The sequence below is a fragment of the Pteronotus mesoamericanus genome, unplaced genomic scaffold (assembly GCF_021234165.1).
Source record: "Pteronotus mesoamericanus isolate MK-2021 breed Mesoamerican mustached bat unplaced genomic scaffold, CSHL_Meso_final scaffold_533, whole genome shotgun sequence".
In the NCBI taxonomy this organism is placed as follows: domain Eukaryota; kingdom Metazoa; phylum Chordata; class Mammalia; order Chiroptera; family Mormoopidae; genus Pteronotus; species Pteronotus mesoamericanus.
In genome coordinates, this window is record NW_026555320.1 from 6,984,439 (window position 1) to 7,003,549 (window position 19,111).

At 56.8% G+C, this 19,111-nt stretch overlaps 1 protein-coding gene across 3 annotated transcripts; it reads right to left on the reverse strand.

Moving 5' to 3' along the window:
• Positions 1-9: 9 nt before the first annotated feature.
• TRNT1 (tRNA nucleotidyl transferase 1) lies at positions 10-10,938 on the reverse strand. Of its 3 annotated transcripts, none has more exons than XM_054594749.1 (9): positions 10,893-10,938; positions 9,978-10,116; positions 7,608-7,801; positions 6,972-7,110; positions 4,866-4,992; positions 3,132-3,325; positions 2,114-2,367; positions 1,680-1,940; positions 10-235 (listed from the first exon to the last, which is right to left on the reverse strand). In XM_054594749.1, the coding sequence occupies exons 2-8, from the start codon at positions 10,114-10,116 to the stop codon at positions 1,692-1,694; spliced, it is 1,296 nt and encodes a 431-aa protein (XP_054450724.1). In that variant the 5' UTR covers positions 10,893-10,938; the 3' UTR covers positions 10-235; positions 1,680-1,691. The 3 variants fall into 3 exon arrangements, with proteins under 3 accessions (XP_054450724.1, XP_054450723.1, XP_054450725.1); XM_054594748.1 differs by having other exon boundaries at positions 9,978-10,219; positions 10,893-10,917; XM_054594750.1 differs by lacking the exon at positions 10,893-10,938 and having other exon boundaries at positions 216-230; positions 9,978-10,524.
• Positions 10,939-19,111: the final 8,173 nt, after the last annotated feature.

Sequence of the window (19,111 nt, forward strand, 5' to 3'; positions counted from 1 at the left end):
CTGATTTGTAAACTTTGAAAATGTTAGTTAAAATGCGCAGTTTGAGCCCAACGATACAGTTTTCATTTTCATTTAAGTGTGTGTGAGTAAGAGACCCAGCATCGCGTGTGTTGCTCAGTGTCCAAACGACAGCACAGGCCGCTCTGCTCCAGTGGCGTCGCCGGTGCCCGCCTGCCAGGCCGCGACGCGGAGGCCCTTTCGGAGAGGCCGACGGCGGCTGTGTTTGTAGGCTGTTCTGTTCAATGTAAATTGGAGAACATCTGTAAGTAAACTGTAAGCAAAAACTAAACATGTTCTTTGTTTAAATAATGTAAAAATACCTACGCAAGCAGATAACAGGCGTGAGAAGTAATTTTGAGATCAAGTTCTCTGGCAGAGGGAGACCTGCCCCTGCCCCCCCTTCGGAGGGTGGGCCTGCCGTCGCCCCACCTGCTCACTACCTGCGGCTTTGCTCTTCGTTCACGTCTTCCCGTAACTCACCAGGAACGGCCCCACCGACGAGTACAACGTAGGAGGCCACAACCGACTGCGCGCTGCTTAGGTTTCGGCCTAGCAGCCGTCGGCCGCCTACCGGCCGGCCACAGCCTAGTGGGTGGCCACCGCCGCACACCCGCACGCGTGGAGCGGGCACACGTCCGCCGCCTCCCAGTGCCACGGCGGCACGGCTCCTGGGCCGGGCCCCCAAGGACGGACTGAGCGCCCGGCCACTCTGGACCACGGCTGCTCCATGGGGACACGCCGCTCAGCGTCCACGGTGGGCACGGACTGTAGCAAATAAAGCTCTCACCCGCAGAAATGTGCACGTTACTTTCTCAAAGCGCGTCCACGTGGCACACCGGACCGCTGAGCGGCGGCCGGGCCCGCTGGCTGCCTGTGACTGGCGTTCTGTGGCGGGGCCCGTGTCCGTTCCAGGGCACCACAGCGCTGCGGGGCGCGCCGCCCACCGCCCACCGCCCACCGCCCGGCGGTGCCGACCGGCGCGCGGCTCTGGGGCGCCTTCCCTTGCGGGAGCCCGTCAGCACGGCATCCACGCCTCTCCTGGCTGGGCAGGGACAGGCCGCCCGGTCACACGGTGCTGGAGCACAGCAGGGGAGGCGACATCCGCCCTGCTCTGCCTGCTGCCCGCGGAAAGCACGTGGGGCTCGGATCCCTGGGGCGCAAATGCACAGGTCCGGCCACGGCCTCCTACCAGGGCTACCAACCACACGCTGGCCGCGGATCCCAGCGCCTGCGACACAGCTGGCCTCGCGTATCACAGGGTATTTTGTGCATGTTTGTCAGCTACTTTCAAATGTAAGTTTATTCTGCAATTCAGATAAGAACTGACCCTCATCAGAGACAGTTGTGTACAATAACCCAGTTATTCCCATTGGAACCACCAAGAGACACTCTTTCCTCAACACAGATCTAATTTTTCTTGCCCTATGCAAGAAATGTTAATACTAAGACAGGCTCAGCCGGGCAAAACCAGCTCCACTCTTCCCAGAAGAACTGTCCCATGAGACTTGGGGGGCTTAATGACAGAAGCCGGGGTACAGGGAGGTGGACTTCAGTTTAGGCCCACGACACACACACAACGTGCACGTCTTTCTCCTTCCAAAGAGCCCCCAGGCTGCCCTCACGCCTCCGTCCGTCCCAGCCTCGGACCCCCCGAGGGGGAGAGGGCAGGCCAGTCTTACCGGGCCGCGGCCTCAGGGCCTCTTGATGAAGCTCAGCAGCTCCTCCTTCTCCATCTGGTAGCCGCTCTTCTTCCACTGCTCCCGCAGCTGCTGCAGCAGCGCCCCGATCTCCTTTCCGGAGGAGACGCCCGCCCGCCGGATGTCGTGGCCGCTCACGGGGAAGGGCGGCACGGACCAGCGCTGCAGCTCCCGCAGGAGGGCCTGCTGGCCCTGGTACTTCAGCAGCTCGCAGACGCGCGCGGCCGCGTCAGGCTCCCTGCACTGCAGGCCGACATCGGGGTCACCGCCCGTGCGCAGGCGTGCTCGGGGCCCGATCCCACGGGGACATGAACGCGCAAGGGGGCACCCCCAGAACACGGGCTGTCCGGGTAAGTGAGGCGGCCTGACTGCGAGTGAGAAGGGCTACACTCTGACCACGCCTGCTCCATACTTACGTCTATAATGAAGTCTTGATAGGGCTTCAGTGGTTCCGAGCTGTCTGCTGCTTTAATTAAGTCTTTCCTGTATTTGACTATAAACAAACCGAGATTTTTCTCTTCTTTTGAAATCTTCAACCTCAAATCCAACTTTGTGACGTCATCCTGTACTTTGAATAGCGAGGCCAAGAGGGTCATTGGCTTCGGTGAAAAACCTTCAGCATTTTTACAGACCTTGTCAAATTCTTCTAAACTTGTATTAGCAGGTAAGCCTGGAGTAGGGACAAAAACCGTTTTCACCCATTTTCATAGTGGACAAATTCAACAAGCCACCCCCCAGGGGCCAAGCCAGCCACGGGATTGCTGTGCAGAAAAACACCGCACACGAGGACTCAGTGTCCACCCAACCGGGCGCCCCTCCGTCCCGCGGGGACCCCGACACCGCTGCGGTCCCGCCCCAGCCCTGCACGCCGAGGGGCGTCCTGGAGCGTCTGCGTGCACGCGCCCGCCGCAGCGGGGGGCAGGGCGGGGGTCCAGCCAACTCCTGCCGATGCGCGGGCGGGGGGCTGCAGGGCGCCCGCCCCCCAAGGAGTCTTTGTTTGAAACATACTCAGGTTCCCCAGCGAGTGACACGCTGGTGCCTCGCCTGTCCCTTCTGAACGGTCACCGTAACAGCCGCTGGACAATTTCCACGTCGGTCACCGTTCTAAGCGCTGCACATGTGTTACCTCATCGCACCTCTCAGCCCTTTGTTAAAGGGTCGCTGCTGTTCTCCTTCCCCATCTTAGATTCAGGAACTACCGGGGAGCCCCCGCGCCCCAGGGCTGCGGAGGGGACGCCCCGCGCCACGAGCCCAGGCGGCCTTTGAGCCGCCCCCTCCTGGGGACAGAACGGCTCCACCCCTGTCCTCCAAGTCCATTTTAAGATACTCCAGTTCTCCTTTGAGAAATCTTAAACTAAACGGATTTCCCTTGTGAAATTTAAACCAGGTACATTTCCTCTCCAGACGCGCAGACATCTTGTCCCCTGGCCTCACCTATGTAAGGCGCCACGTCCAGGTCGTAGATGAGGTGAATCAAATGGTTCACATGCTTGCCAACGAGAATCTTCTTCAGTTCCACCCAAATCCGCTCCCCCGATATTCCAGCCAGGCCGCTGGCATTCTCCGCGATGGCCGCCAGAGTCTCCGGGTCGTGGTCACCGGGCGTGTCCACGATTCTCCCATAAAACCTGCAAAACAGAACCGCCCAGCATGCGTTCCCTATGTGGGCACAGCGGCCGGAAGAGTCGGTTTTCCAAGCCGCTGGTGCCGGCCACCCATCCTTAGTGACAAACAACATATCATCAGTCAGGACCAGGAGGGGCCTCAGAAACCACAGGGTCAGTTCTCCACCTTCTCTCCTCTCTCAACGAGAAACCTCAGGAGCCAATAAATAGAAGTAGCTTTCGAAAGCCGCCGGACTCGGCCTCCCGCCGCACGCCATGCCCCAGCGGCACCCAGCCGCACCCACCGCCGGTTAACAGCCAAGAGCGGCCCGTCGGGCGCCCCGACAGGACTGGACACCCTCGCCCTGAAAGCCCGCCGGGCCGTCACGCCGGGACTTTCCGAGTTAGAAATCGGACACACGAGTTGCTGATGCTGGGATGGATTTCACGGAATCTCCCAATTAATGCCTCAAAGTACAGCCGTTCAGTTCATTAGCATCTGAATTAAATGACAAACGGGCTCAGTCCCAGTCTGTGTTCTGTTCTTCCTAAAAAGAGACTGTCTGCCAAGGCTCAGCTTTGAAGGACTACTATTGACAAAAGATGAGATGTTAGAAAGATTTTGAAAGCCACCTAAAATTATAATTGCTAGACATGAACCAGCCAGCCAGCAGAGTTTATGAGAAGGTTCAAGTTCACGCCGCTGCCACCCACACAGCCATGCAAACGCGCTTCACCCTCACCAAGCTCACAAGGGGTGTCCCCCGAACCAAGGCTCAGCCACACGCAGCCGAGGGCGTTCGCTCCTGACCCCGTGTCCCCGGCTCCCAGCGGGGGCGGGCCCGGGGTGCGGGGCGCCCGGACTGCTGTGTTAGGACGGATCGACACAGGAAATCCCCCGTGGAAAATATTGATATTAAAAAAAATGATTTCAAGCTGAATTCTATAAAAGATCACAGAACAGAGTGAGTGTGTTTTGGGAATGAAAATACAAAGTTGCAAAGTAACACATCACACCGCAGCCCCGCATCTTCGGGGACACAGCCCACCGCCCCCGGGCTCACCGGCGCCACGGAGAGGGCCGCCGTGCGACGCTTTCCCTACGCACGAGCACACGCCGGCGGCACAGCCTGCCGGACCTGTCGGGCGCGGGAAGCACTAACGGCCCCTCCCCCATCGCTGGCTGAGACGCCGCGGCGCGACCAGCGGGCGGGGAGCACGCACAGCGCGGGGGCGCTGGGCAAGGGGGCGGCCGCGTCCCTCCCGGGCTGGAGCGGGTCAGCGCGCGGTGCCACCCCAGCACGCAGGACGGGCACGCAATTTAAAGCCTTTGAACTGCCTGCGTCTGGAATTTTCCCTGTGTCATTTCCTGGTGTGGCTGACCACGGGGAACTGGGACCGGAAGGCAAAGCCGTGGGGCGGGGGACGCCGCAGCTCAGCCGCACCCGGGGACCGAGCACCCGGGACACCAGCACCGTGTGCGCTGACCTGCTGCCCCGTCCCAGCGTCAGGACTGTACTCTGGTAAGAGCAGTAGAAATTGTACCATTTTTAAAAATTCTTACCTAAAATATCTTAAAATTCTAAGGTAATCTTCTTGTATCCTTGTTTTAGCGTGTCCAACAAATCTCACTTTCTTATTTTTTAGATCTTCATAACCATTAAAGTAGTCATACAACGTTCCATCAAAGCCTGTGGGTTGGAAAAGGGGAGAAGAGCGACGGTCGGCAGTGAGCGTCGGAAACCACCACAGTGCATGTGGTGGGGGAGTCGTACTCAGCTGTGAAAGAGTAAAATCACCCCTGGCGACGTGGGTGGCCCCGCGGGCATCAGGCTCGGGTTAGGGACGGACAAACGCCGCGTGCCCTCACGCACGCGTGGAATCGGGAGGAGCACACGAGGCCAAGCTCACGCCCAGGACGGCGGCCGCCGGCGGGAGCGGGGGAGCCGCGGGAGGGGGAGGGCGCGCGCCAGGCTGCTTCGGGCCACGCGGCATTTCGGTGCCTGGAGCACATTTAAAAGGCTCCAGATTCAAAATTACAATGAGAAATGGAAAGAAAGAAATGCAGGGAAATAAAAACAAACATCTGATCACAAAGTAACAGACGAGGTACCTCAGTCTCAGTGCTACTTTCCTTAATGAGGAGGTTCAACGGTCCCTGGTGAATGCAGGGGTATTAGGTCTTTTTCAAAAAAGATCCAAATATGGAGGAAAAAACATAGGCTATTCCCCATAACTAAGAGGAACAAAGCAACCAGAAATGCCAGAACCAGGAACGTTTCACCCGTGGTTGCGCAAAGCCAGGCCCGGACAGAGGGCGACTGCCAGGTCAGTGGGGGCCGCGCTGGCGCCGCCCGCTCCGCTCCAGATGCCCTTCCTTTAAACACACGGCCAGCGAGCGCGAGCGGGGCGGCCTCCCCGTCACCGCCCCCACCCCAGGCCGCGCATGCCGGCTGCACGCCCTGCGCCCCTCCCCGCCGCCGAGGGAGGAGCAGTGTCCGCACCGCAGGCGCTGGGTCCGGAACGGTGCTCGGCGCCAGCCTGGGGTCGGCCACCGCCAGGCAGCGGGGGGCCATACGACAGGGCCTTCACGGGAGAGCACAGCAGCGGCTCTGTCCTGGTCGAGCCGCTTGGGGAGGCGGTGGCGAGGCCGCACAGCCTGTGTGTGGACCTCCACGCAGGCCCCGAGTCTGCCCGGCTCAGGGAGGGCCAGGCCGCCAGCTGGGCGCCCTTGGTCGGGAACTCCCTGGGCCCCAGGCACAGGTCCTGGCTTCCTGCGACCTGCGCGACCTCATTGCACGTCTCAGTCACTTCCTCCCCGTCGGGGGGTGGGGCGGGGGGCCCTACCCACCTCGCGCGGCTCCGCTGGGGGCCAGGGACACAGCGTGCATGCAGCAGCGGGCACGCCAGCGCCGAGCCCTGAGCAGCGCTCCGGGCCCCGCCTGTCCTCAAGCCATCAGCCCGCGGCGCCCCCCGCAGGAGGCGAACCCCATCCCCCCCGACCCCACAACCAATGTCACAATGCAGGTTACCATGGGGCCGCTTCGTCTCTCACCTCACCCCAAGTCCTAGGGGTAAAGGGCCCCCTGAATCTTGGAGGACACAAGCAGGGCTCTGGCTGCAAAGAGGGACACGAACCCAAGCCCCGCCCACCCCCGCCGGGCGGCCCGCCCCCGTGAACGGATGGTGAGCGGACGTGGCCACCAGGCTTCCCCAGCCGCCGGACAGAGGACGCCTGCCTAACGCACTGCCCTGCACGGGGGACCGTCCAGGCCAGCAACAGGCGACACACGTGCGGGGTCGTGGCCAGCGTGGGCTGGGGGCGCGGGAGGGAGCGGGCGAACACGCACAGCGGGCACGCCACACGGGCCGTGTGGGGCGTGACTCTGCGTGTGAGCGCACACGCATATTCCCACCCGAGTGGCGGCGTTTTCAGGAGCGACTGCTGAGTTAACACTCACTGGCTGCGCAGGTGCCAGCTCTGCTCCAGGGACCCACCTCGTCAGCTCCTGCGCCCTCACGACGGCCCCCGAGGCGGCCAACGCCGCGCTCACCGCACAGCTCCCGAGCGACGGGTCGGACGGGACCCGGGGCCCGGAGTCCAGTCCCGCTGTGGCCGCGCCGGCACGCGGTCCCCCGGGTGGCACGCCAGGCTCGCCACCGGCGTTACCTAGGAACATGGAGTTGATGGTGAGGTCCCTGCGCTCCGCGTCCTTCTGCCAGTCGGTCGTGAACTCCACCTCGGCGTGTCTTCCGTCGGTGGTGACGTCAACCCGCAGCGTGGTGATCTCGAAATTTTCCTGATGAAGCTGCAGTTAAATGTATGTTTTTTAAAAATTAGTGTTTAGTGTCACTAGATGGACGGAAAAGACACACGAGTCCCTAAGGGCGTCTTCCTTCGGTTTCGGGTCAGCGAGGGCACCCCCGATACTCAAGGACAGAGCCAAAGAATATTTAAAAAATTCATAAACCCTTCCCAGCTAAAAAGGGTGCGTCTGACGCACAAGACGGCGCCTCGGACAAGTAACGGGGCAGGACAGGGGGGCCCCGCCCCGAGGACACCCTCGCTGCCAACCGACGAGGAGGTGACAACCAGGCGCCTGTATGTCATGGCCGGAGGGACGGCCCGCGGCTGCAAGGCATCGAGCAGCTGCGCGAGGTGGCCCGAGTGAACCACGGGGGGCGGGGGGAGCACGGGGTGGTGGGAGGGGGCAGGCTGGCGCCAGGGAGGCTTTCGTCGTTGTCTCTTATTCTAACTAGAAACAGGAGGGCGGGCGGAAAGGCAGCGGGGCCGCCGGACGCTCACCCTGGCTGTGATGGTCCCGTGCTTCTCCCCCTTGTTGTTGATCATGCGCACGCCGGCCGACTGGAACATCCCTTTCATCTGCTCGGGCGTGGCGGTGGTGGCAAAGTCCACGTCCTGCGGCTTCACGCCGTTCAGCAGGTCCCGCACGGCGCCGCCTGCGATCCGTAACTCGTGGTTCTCCTTGACAAATAATTCTGATGAGAGAGACGTTTCCCTTTCAGCGTGTTTCCTTTAAAGAGCACGGGGTCCGTGGCTTCGCCGCCTGCGCGAGCCCGCAGCGGTCCGCCCCGGCCCCACGTGGCCCTACACTCCGTGGAGGCCGCCTGCGCCCCGCAGGGGAGCTCCTGGGGCGGGAGGCCGGGGGTTTCACTCTAGGCCGCAGGACGCGCCTGTCCTCATCTGCCCCAAGCGCATCAGAATCCCCTGCTTCCCCCTTCTCGGGGTGGAACACCGCCTCACCTTCCCACAAGCTTGGCTCACACGGGAGCCGAACTGTGGCGTCCTAGCTTAATAAAGAAGGGGGCTTTACTGGGAAGTATATTTGTGAAAAGATTTTCTTTCTGTGAGACAGGGTACATGGCAGAACAGCAGCAACAGATAAAAGCTACAGATACTGCCGAGGATGACCAGCCCCACCGGATTCATGGCACCTCTGGGTCACACTGAAGAAGTGTTGTCTTGGGCCACACATTAAATACAACGTGACATGTAACAACCAAAAAAATCTCATGTTTTAAGTAAACTTACGACTTTGCGTTGGGCCGCACGCGGCCTGTGGGCCCCCCGTGGATGCCCCGGCTTAGGCCCTGCAGAGACCAGCTGGGGCCGATCAGGTGCCTAACTGCACCTAACGGGCAGCTGAGCCCCGCACCTGGGCCGCCCTGACCGACACAGGAAAGCCCATAAAAGGTCACGACATGGAGCTCTTCCCAGAAATCGCCACCCCTTTCCCGAAAAGTCTGAATTTCCTTCCCCCCAGTTGGACGCCCCACCCCTGGACTAATGAGCCTCAGTGGAGGAAGCCAACGCCACTCGCAAGGGGCTGTGTGGGGCAGCGGCTCCGTCCCCCACTTCGCCAGCGAGCCCTCGCCCTGTAAACCCGGTGCTGGCTCCAGCCAGAACGCTGCCCTGCGGGGGCCAAGCACTCACGGCGGGTCGTGCGTCTTCGGGTCCCGGGCCCGGGAATGCCTGTATCGTCTCCAAACTCAAATAGCGTCTAAGAAACGTTTAAAATGCAACGAACAGACGTGCTTTTCTTTCCACGTGAATCTGCCTTCGCAGAGTGAGGCGGCTGACGCCGCACGCGCAGGCGACCACTGTAAGACCCTCAGGCTGGTTCCACTGCACTCCAGTTGGGACGGCGAGGTCGCCCAGTGCATTCACTGGTGACAGGAAAGGGACCCGGAACTCAGAGGAACAGCGTCATGTTTTTGCTTAGCCCTACGGAAATGCACAACCACTCCCATAAAACTCACAGTCCTAACAGGGTAATACCACGGAGGAAGGTGTCCGTATGTGCCTGTGTGGAACAGGAGGCCTAAAAACTCTAAGAACGGCACGATTTTATCCTGACCTAAACAAATGATCCAACGTCAAGGACAGGAAGCAGCTCCAGGAACAGGCTTACCCAGCAAAGCCATTTTAAAGCGGAGGCTCCCCCACCTCTGCGCACCAGGAGCCACGGAGTGGCGTTTTCTCACGCCTCTCAAGGTGCCCCCTTCCCCAGAGGTTCCAGGTCAGGTCAGGCGGGACCCAGCCTCGCACACTTCCAAAGCGCCCCCGTGACCTGATGGAAGCCCGGGCTGCACCCCACGGTGTAGGTCACGTTTCCACACACAGACACATAGCGTGTTGCCAAAGGTGCCACTAAAAACGCCACTGACTCCGACAGGCAGAGCAGCAGCCGAGCCTGAGGACAGCGTAAGGGACACAGACTGGGAAGTGGACGGGGCTCTTCCCGCCGCCTTCCCGGGAAGCTCTGCACGCACCCTGTCCAGGGACGCCGGTCTCTCCTGGCCTTCAAGTTCTAGAAGGCACTCCTACCCAGGGAGGACAGCCCAGCCCCGCAGGCGTTGCTCCGTCAACGCTGGTGGCACCTTTCACATGCCTGTCCTTCCGCTGGGAAAACGTACCTGCTACCTAAGGCAGCGGCCGATACTGGATGTAGCACTTCGCACACCTAGAACAATACGCTTTATACTGGTCGCTTCTTCCCTCTTCTCGTAATTTGGCTATAGCTCTGAATTGCCCCTAGTAGGGCAGTAGGCGTCTGTCTTCCAGCCCTCTCTCCCCACCCATAACGTGGCTGAAACGCATGACCCGCCTCCTGCCCCAGGCACGCAGGCTTCCGAAGAAGGCAGCGAATCTCACCGGTGAGGCTCTTCAGTCCTTCCGTGAACAGGGACTGGAACTCCGGGGACTGCAGCTTCATGGTGAACAGGTGGCGTTCCAGCAGCCTCAGTCCAGCCTCGCCACCGCTCAGCCACCAGCGGCGCAGGCACCTTAGCATCTGCGACACAGACGTGCCCGCACAGGAACGGGATTTAAAAGTGCCGGGAAACAAAGGGGCGCACCGCAGTTTTCTGTACGGACCGACCGGGAGACATTCTCTCCTGCTCGGAGGGAAAAGGGAAGGGGCCGGTCGGAGGGCTAGGTCCCGGGGGGCTCCCGGAGTCGGCTCGCCGCCAACAGGCTCTCTGAGAGCCGGCCGCCGGCACAGTGGTTCGGCTTCGCAGGGAGAGCAGATCTCCCGGGGTCACCTAGGGCACGTCAGCCTCGCTCCCCTCCCCTCGTGACATCCCTGGCCCAGGGGGCCACGGGGCTGCCTAGGCCTCGTGAACACGGTGAGTGCGCTGCGGTCTTGCAGTTCCCGTCCCTGCCCCGCCCGCGGCCCGCCAGCAGCGCAGCTTTTCCCACGCCAGGTGGCCTCCGAGAGCGGCCGCACCGGAAGCGGCCGGAGAACCGCTCCGATCGGTGGGCAGGGACCGTCCCAGCCCACCGCTCGGCCCCCTCCGCCGCCCCTCGGACAGCCTCCGGGGGCTGTCCCCGAAGCGGCGTTCCCGAAACCAGGCGCAGGACAGAGAGGCTTAGCGAGACCTCGGGGACCCAGCCGCGCGGGACAGAAGGTGTCCGGGATCGCCCGGCACTCTCCGTCGGCTTCCGGCCCCCAGGGCGGACGAGCCTGTCGCCACCCCGGCCCGTCTGTCCCGAGGGCTGGCCACGCGCCTGGACAGCCAGCCGCTCCCGGCGCCCCCTCCCGGCGGCGCGCGCCCCCCGTCGGCTCACCTGCCCCCTCCGCCAACGTCGCCCTGCGCGCACTTTCCGGCGGCGCCTTAGTGACGTCACTCACGCGCGTCGGCTGACGGCCAATGGGAAGTGCCAGGAGGACGTGGGCGGGGCCCGGCGGTCTCTCTGACTCTATTTCAGTTTTGCCACCCCGCGCCTGTCGCCGGCCCGGCGGCGGTCAGCCGGCCGCCTTGCAGGCACGCCAGTGCGGCACCGTTTGCCGCGGTGAGAAGCGACTCTTCACACCTCGCCGCTTTTACCACTGCTCCGTAAATGGCAGCTTGCATTAGCCGGCTCCCCGAGTCGCCCTGGACTCTGCGCGGGAGGGACGCTGTTTTTAAAATGATCGGAACCGAAGACGCAGCGTCTAGACCGAGGCAGGGTGTTCAAGACGCACTCGCTCTCAGTTGAGCCCTTCAGTCCCTTGAAATTACTGGGCCTATTTTTTGTTCCCACCTGGTGTGTGTAACCATTGCGTTTCCGGGTGTGCGGGCTTCTGCAGACGGAAAGGAAAGAACTTGCGTTCGACTCCACTCTCTTCTTTTCTCCGAAGAAGAAAGCAGTGAAAAAATTGGCAAAGGAGTGGGCGCGCAGCCCTAAATCCTTAAACTGGGAGAGTTCCACGACACTCTACCAATTATCTAAAGAAATAAACGAAATCAGCTTCTTGTAAAGTTTACGCTTTATTGTTTTTAAAGTCCTTTCAATAAAACTTTAAATTACCTAGTTTCTCTAAAATTTTCCTAAAAAATCTGTATGCCATGGTATTCCTGTGGCTTCCAATGTTCAGACCTTTTGTCTTCAGGGGTGATAAGTAGCCCATTTTGAGAAGCCATACAGAGACACAGCATTGATTCCATCCAACTTCCCAACACAGTAAAGAAGGCATATGCCTGTGCCTATCCCAGCCGTTACTGTTACTGTTACTGTTACTGTGCCTATCCTGTTACTGTCTGTACTGATAGACTCAATGTAAAAGAGTCTATCAGTACAGACAGTAACAGGATAAAAGGAGATACTATGGACAATTTTACACCAACCAATTCAACATTGTGGGTGAAATGCGCGAATTCTTAGAAAACTGCAACTTATCAGAACTGAAACAAGCTGACATTTTAAAATCTGAATAGCTCTTTACTATTAAAGAAGTTGAATTTTGTTCAACAAACTTCCCACAAAGATAATTCCAGGCCCATATGGTTTCAGTGGTCAAATTTATCAGCCACTTAAGGAAGAAATAACACCAATCTTGCACAATTTTTGTTCAGAAAATAGAAGAGGGAACGCGTTTCCTCTCATTTGAGGTCAGCATGACACTGATTAAGACACTGAAATAATATTATCAAAAAATATATAGATCAATATCCACATGAACATAAAAACATATCTTTAGTAAAATATTAGCAAATTGAATCCAGCCAGTTTGGTTAATCAAGTTGAATTCATTTTAAGAATGTAAAATGGATTTCACATTTGAAAAACCAATGTTATTCACCATATTACCAGACCAAAAAGGGAAAACTATGATCATCCCAATAGATGCAGAAGAAAAGCACTTAAAATTCAACACCCATTCATGACAAAAATTCTCAGAAAACTAAGATTAGAGGAATTTCTCAATTTGATAGAGAGTGTCTATAAAAATGTGTAGCCAATATACTTAATGGTAAATATGGACCTTTCCGCTAATATCAGCGGTAAGGATGCCCAGGCTCAGTACTTCTTGTGCATAGTTCATAACCATTAACATAAGGCAAGAAAAAAAAAAACAGGTATAGTAATTGGGAAGGAGAAGGAGTGTCTGTTTTACACAATGGTCTACATAGATATCACAGGAATCAAACAACTGTTCAAACTAGGAAGAGAATTTAGCAAGGTCTTAGGATTCAAGGTTAATATATAAAAATCAATTGAATTTTTATGCAGTAGCAGTGAAAAGAAATATAAATGTATAGTAGCAGTTATAAATTCTAGTAACTAAAATTATATAGAGGTATATAGAGATAGAATATAACGTAGGAATAAATGTAACAAAAGCAGCGATATGGTTGTTAATCAAGCATACATAAAAACATTCAACATCACCAGTCATTAGGGATATGCAGCTGCATACCTGTTAGTATGTTTATATCCACAGGCTGGTGGCGGTGAGGATGTAGAGGAAAGGGAGCCCTTGTGAACTACAGATGGGATTGTAGCCGCTGTGGAAAGGCGTGTGGAGGATCCTCCAAAAGTTGAAAATAGACCTTCCATACAATCCAGCGATTCCATTTCTGAGCACTTACCCAAAGAAAAGAAAAAAACTATTGCGTTGGCCAAAATGTTTGTTTTTCCTGTAAGATGGTTCTAGTAGCACTTAGTTGTCTTTAACTTCATTCGAAACAGTTTTGTTGGACTTCATTGTGACAGCTGTTATATCAGCATGCTTTAGAAACTTATCAAAATTGTTGAATTTTCGTGTAGCCATTTTAATTTTGAAGATGGAAGAAAATAAGCAACATTTTCGCCATATTATACTTTACTATTTTAAGAAAGGTTAAAAAAACAACTGAAATGCAATAAAAGATTTGTGCAGTGTATAGAGAAGGTGCTGTGACCGACTGAAGGTGTCTAAAGTGGTTTGGGAGGTTTCGTGCTGGAGATTTCTCGATGGATGATGCTCCACAGTCGGGTAGACCAGTGGAAGTTTTTAGCAATCCAAGCGAGACATTCTCTGAGAACAATCAATGCTATACCATGCGGAAGATAGCTGACATATTCAAAATATGCAAGTCAATGAAGTTATTGGTGAAAATGAAAAATCAGTGTCTTATTTTACAGAAAAAAATTAAACTTTTTGGCCAACTCAGTATTTACCTGAGAGAAACAAAATTGTGTTCACACACACAAAGATGTATGCGAATGGTCCAAGTAGCTTTACTGATAACAGTCCAAACCTGGAAATGAACCGAACTTCCTCCAGCAGGTGAATGGGCAGGTAAACTGCGCTACACTCAGACTGTGGAATAGCGCTCGGCAGTGTGAGGAAGTGCTCAGTGGCACACCCAGCAGCGTGTCTGAACTCAGGTCAAGGAAGCCAGGCCCCGGGGGCTACACATAGAATAATGGTATTTATATGACTTCCTGGGAAAGGCAAAACGAAAGAGGCGGAAGAGAGCAGCTGTTGGCAGGGCCTGCGGACGGCCAGGGGGCACCGACCAGGGGGGCGGGGGGCGGGGACGTGGGGGTGTGATGGAATCCCCTGTACCTTAAAATGGGGGTTTTTACATGGGTGTGGGTGTGCGTGTCAAACACATAAACAGCACACTAAAAAGGGCAAAGTTTTCTGCATTTAAATTATACCTGAACAAACTTGACTAAAGTATTTTCTCTGTACATTACCAAAAAACAACTAGAACATGAAATGTTTTTTAAAAAAAATACATATTCTTTAGCCCTGGCCAGGTAGCTCAGTTGGTTAGAGTGTCATCCCAAAATGCCAAGGTTGCGGGTTTGATCCCAGGTCAGGGCACAAATGGTTGCCCACAACTTCACCAGTTTTGATAAATTGCTTTGCATTTAAACGCATACTAATATGACAGCTGTCACAATATACTCTACCAAAATTGTTTTGAATGAAGTTAAAGACAACTAAACGCTCTTAGAACTATCACATGAAAAAAACTAAACAAACTTTTGGGCCGACCCAATATTTTCTGTGTAGACCGCATGCCCAAAGGTGAATAAAAGCCATGAGCAGAGAGTGCCGTGAGGGTGGGGCAGAGGTCTGTTGTGCCGTGGACACCTTGCAGCCACGGGCACCCTTCTGAATTTAGAAGGCCTCATATTATGAAAAAGGACAGTCACGAAAATGAGATAAATCCAGGCTAGAAATAGGTACGAGCGTTCCCTGTGTGTGCCCACGGTCGGCCTCGCCGGTCCTCGGCGCGGGCTGGAAACCCCCCTCGCGCCACCTGGGCCGCACGTTGGGGCGAGCTGAAGGCTCCCGCGGGAGTGGGCAGCTCTCAACCTTCTTCACTGCGAAGAAGACCTTTGGTCCCAGTGTGTACGTGCATCTAGTGCCCAAACTGCGGCCCCCGAAAATGTTCAGTCTCTGCGTTCTCCTGAGTTTGCATTGTGTCCCATGAAGCCGATTGACGTCAGCGGAGCAGAGAGAGAGGCGCCAGCACGTGCGCCGCCGCCGTGGCTGTAACTCCGCTTCGTCCACCCGTGCCTTCCACAGGGGTTGCCTGGTGTCTGCCACGCGCCCAGACAGTCTGACTCAGACACTGGTGTGGGGGGCAGGGGCCTCCTGCAGGGCCCGCGTGGCACCTGATGGCTTTTGGGTTTCACGTTCACAGTAACACAGAGACGGGGAAGGGTTCTCAGTGGGGGTTTCGTGAGCCCATCCGTGTTTCCAGCCAGTAGCCTGGTGGCAGCATGGACACCACAGGGCGTCCCTGGAGCACGGCTTCCCGCCCCCCGCTGCGCGGTGAGGGAGGTCAGGAGTCTCTCGTGGGCCCGCGGGGGTGCGTCCTCTCCAGGCGCCTGGGGAGAGTCAGTCCTTTTGTCTCTTCCAGCTTCTAGAGCTTCCTTCCTCCGCCCTTGAAGTTCTTCCTGCGCTCCCTCCTCCCTGCTCCCTGAGGAGCCAAGATCATCTTCCTGTCCAAAGATCCTCAACTTAATCCCAGCCACAAAGACACGTTCACCGGCTCGGGGAACTCGGGGGCCACAATCCAGCCGCTGCAACCCCCAGGGCTGCGCTTTAACGATGGGGGGCGGGGGAGGAAATGCAGGGACACCAAGGACTAGCATTTACAGATCGACGGGCCACTGGGGACATGAGCTACGCCCGCCTCAACGCGTAGCACTTTCTCCGTGTTTGTTCGCTGTTTAGGCAGCCGGTTTGATTGCAGGTAAAAACAGTGACTCTCTCAGATCCCAGGCCTCCAGACCCCTGGCCCGGACCCCCGCTACCACCCCCGGCCGCCGCAGAGGCTCCAACTGCCCTTGGTACCTTGCCACTCCCAGCAGCCTTTGCAAATAGGACAGAGAAGGGGGAAGAACGTTTGACGAAAAGAGATGGATTTATAGCGACAGCATATTAGGTCCCTTGGGGGAGGCAGTCGAGGCAATGTTTAGGCAAGTCAGACAGAAACATAAATGTGACCTAATTTTAGTGTTCCGCCCATGTGGAGGGGCGGAGGCCCTGTCCTCGCACCCCTCACCCCACCCTGGTTTTGTTCTTTGCGAGACTGAGTAATTTGTTTAAAAGAACGAGTCCTGTTTCAGGAATGTGTCCTTTCTTTGAAACAACAAAAAGTACCTGTTTGAAGAAAAAGCCATTCACTCGTTTTGTACTCCTAACAGTCGAATAGGCGCAGACTGCGGTTTCAGGTCGCCAAGAGGCTACCTAAGCTGCTTCTCAGCGCGGGGGGGCGGGGGGGGGCGGGGGGGGCGGGGGGGCGGGCTGCACCAGCGCAACCTGATTTTTACATTTCAAAGAGGTAAGTAAACAGACAAATCAATTTTAGCTGTTCTGAAATTTCATAGCGGGTTATTCATTTTAGAGGATAGGACTTCAATAACAGTCACAAGAACAGCGGCCCGAGGGCAAAGACAGAATTGCCGCCTTCACAATTCAGACCTCGGGGCACGGCTGCAAGGGCTCCTAACGGGGCCCTGGGGTGCGTGGTGTCTCCCGCTTGCCCCCCACCCCGTGCCCACGGAACACCCATCAGTACCACACAGCCCGTGTTTGGTCCTCACCCTGCATCAGCTGGTGGATCCTGACGAAGCCAAGCTGAATAAAATGAAGACCCAGCCTCACATCTAGTGGTGGACGCAGAGATAAACATAATGTTCGGCGTGGTATAAAAATAAAATGAAGACAAGTACACGCTGCAGTGGAATGAGGAAGAGAGAAGGGGAAGGTGAAGTGGGGGGATCTTTCCACAGGAGATGATGTTCAGGCTTCATCGGAAATAATTTTAAGTTTCTCAAGAGGCCCCCCGCCCCCGTGCACCAAAGAAGACATTTAGCCCCTGAGAAATGCTTGTTAGATTGCCTCTTTGAAAACGTTACGGCAGTTACAGAATCAATATCTTGCCACGCTGGGCGACGCGACTTTGGGGCATCATGAAGAAGCGGTGCTGAGCTCTCTGAGCCTGTGGATTCATGAAAAAGTTACGCCCTGCGGAGCCCCTGGTTCCAAATGAACGGCAGGCGCTGGGAACAGACCTGAACGCGGTCCGTGATCTGGAGCCCAGCCAAGTGTGGCTGGACCCTCAGTCAGAACTCAGACGCGTGAGCAAGGAATGCAGGCCATGGCTGTTTACCACGCAGCTGTCTGTGGCGGGTGGTTCTGTAGCAATAGCTCCCGAATACACCTTCCGCCTAGAGATAACCACGCTTATCAGCCTGGCCATTTGATCAGAACAATGAGATTATGAAAAAATCGTACCTATGTATCTTTAGGCTCCTGTTTTTACTTAACATCTTCCCGTAATGCCCAGTGTTTTAAAGTTATTGATAAACCTTCATTATCCACATACTTAAACCTTTCAATTATACAAATCCCTTAGTCATTTTTATTTTACTTTCATTATTACAAGGAAAAATATAATGAATTTCACTCCCTCTGCCCCCTCACGTAAACCCTGGTTTCGCGTTATTTCCGCAGAGTGGCTTTCTAGGGGCAGATGCCGTCGCGCGCCTCTTACCCGGAGCTCCAGGAGGGTCCGCCGGGTCCGGGCCCACTCGGTGTCCCGCCTCACGTTTCCACCCCGATTCACTCGAACCCAGATTGCTCTGCTTCTTAAGAGAGACCAGTCACCTTTCATTTCCCTTGATAAAAATCCACTTTTGTGCGTTCTTGCAGCGCGTTCCAAAACTGTTTTTGGACGCTGACAGTTTATTTTAAAGAAGAAAACGATTGCCACAAAAAAACAAAAAACAAAAAACAGAAAACAAACCGAAAACCAAAACCAAAACAAGAAACCCCCCACCATCCAGAGCTCCAACTGTCTTGCTTTCCTTTGAGCGCACGCGGAGACAGGGCGTGAGCACGCTCCTTCGGACACTGGGGCCGTTGACGGCGGATCGCGTTTCCATCTGCTTGGAGGAGGTCAGTCGGGTGTCATCTCCCTTCCGTCCATGAGGGCGCCCAGCCCGGCGCTGGGCGCGTTCGGCGAACACGCGCCGAGCCAACGAATGTCGGAAATGTCCGGCCAGCACCCCTGCCCTCAGGACGCTCAATAACTACTTGTAAGGCTTCTCCAGCGACCAGCGTGCTGCATCTAAAATGAGATGTACGGGCTTTAAAGAGGAGGCCGGTGGCTGACACTGTGCCTCCACCTTCCGGGGAGCCGGTCAGCCAGCACAGGGCTCCTCTCCGCTCCTCTCTCCTGCTCCCCCTGCTGCGGGAGCAGCCCACCATCAGGGGTCCAGGCATGATGGGCTGCGTTTCGTTCTGGCCGCTGTTGAACCGGGCGCCTTGGGGAGCCCAGAGCACACACAGGGCGCCCGCCCAGCCTTTCGGGGGGCCCCATCCAGGGGGCCCCGGGTTGCGAACTTGCAAACAGGACCCCTGAGCCCGCCGGGCCGCCAGCCCTGTGCACCTGCCCCCAGGGGGCCTGGGCCCCACCCCACCGCCTGCGCAGGCTCCGGGCACCAGCGCTCGCCCTGGGCCGAGGCCGGAGGGCCCTTGCAGCAGGCGGCAGCAGCCCCCTGCCTCAGAGGCCTCACCGCCCGGCGCGCCCCGTCTGCACGTGCCCCAGCCCCGTTATTTTACGAGTCAGCTTTGCGAGTCCATCCCCTTGAAATTCCCCAGGCAGAAGCGGAAGGGAGGGCAGGAAAACCCAACCAGGGTGACTTAGATTGAAACGCACCAAGGACGGTGGAGGGGCCCTGTCTGGAACGGGAGGGAGGGTCCTGGGCTGGGCCGAAGCCCCCGCGGCGGGTCACCAGGTGCCTAGGACGAGGGCAGGCTGCGGAGGCCACCCCTCGTCCCGCGCTGACACGGGGAGGGGCGGGGGGCCGTCCCTCTGCCCGCAGAGGGGGCCCTGCGGGGGCTCAGAAGCCGCCACCCCCTTGTCCCTGTCACAGCCCCTGTGATGTAACCGTGAAGGAGAACTGCCTCTAAGTCAACACGTGCCCAAGATAAGGCTCCTTGTCAGTGCCCTGTGGCTGCTTCTGAGGCGCGGCTGCCATCCTGCTCAGTAAGTGGGGTCCGGGCGGTC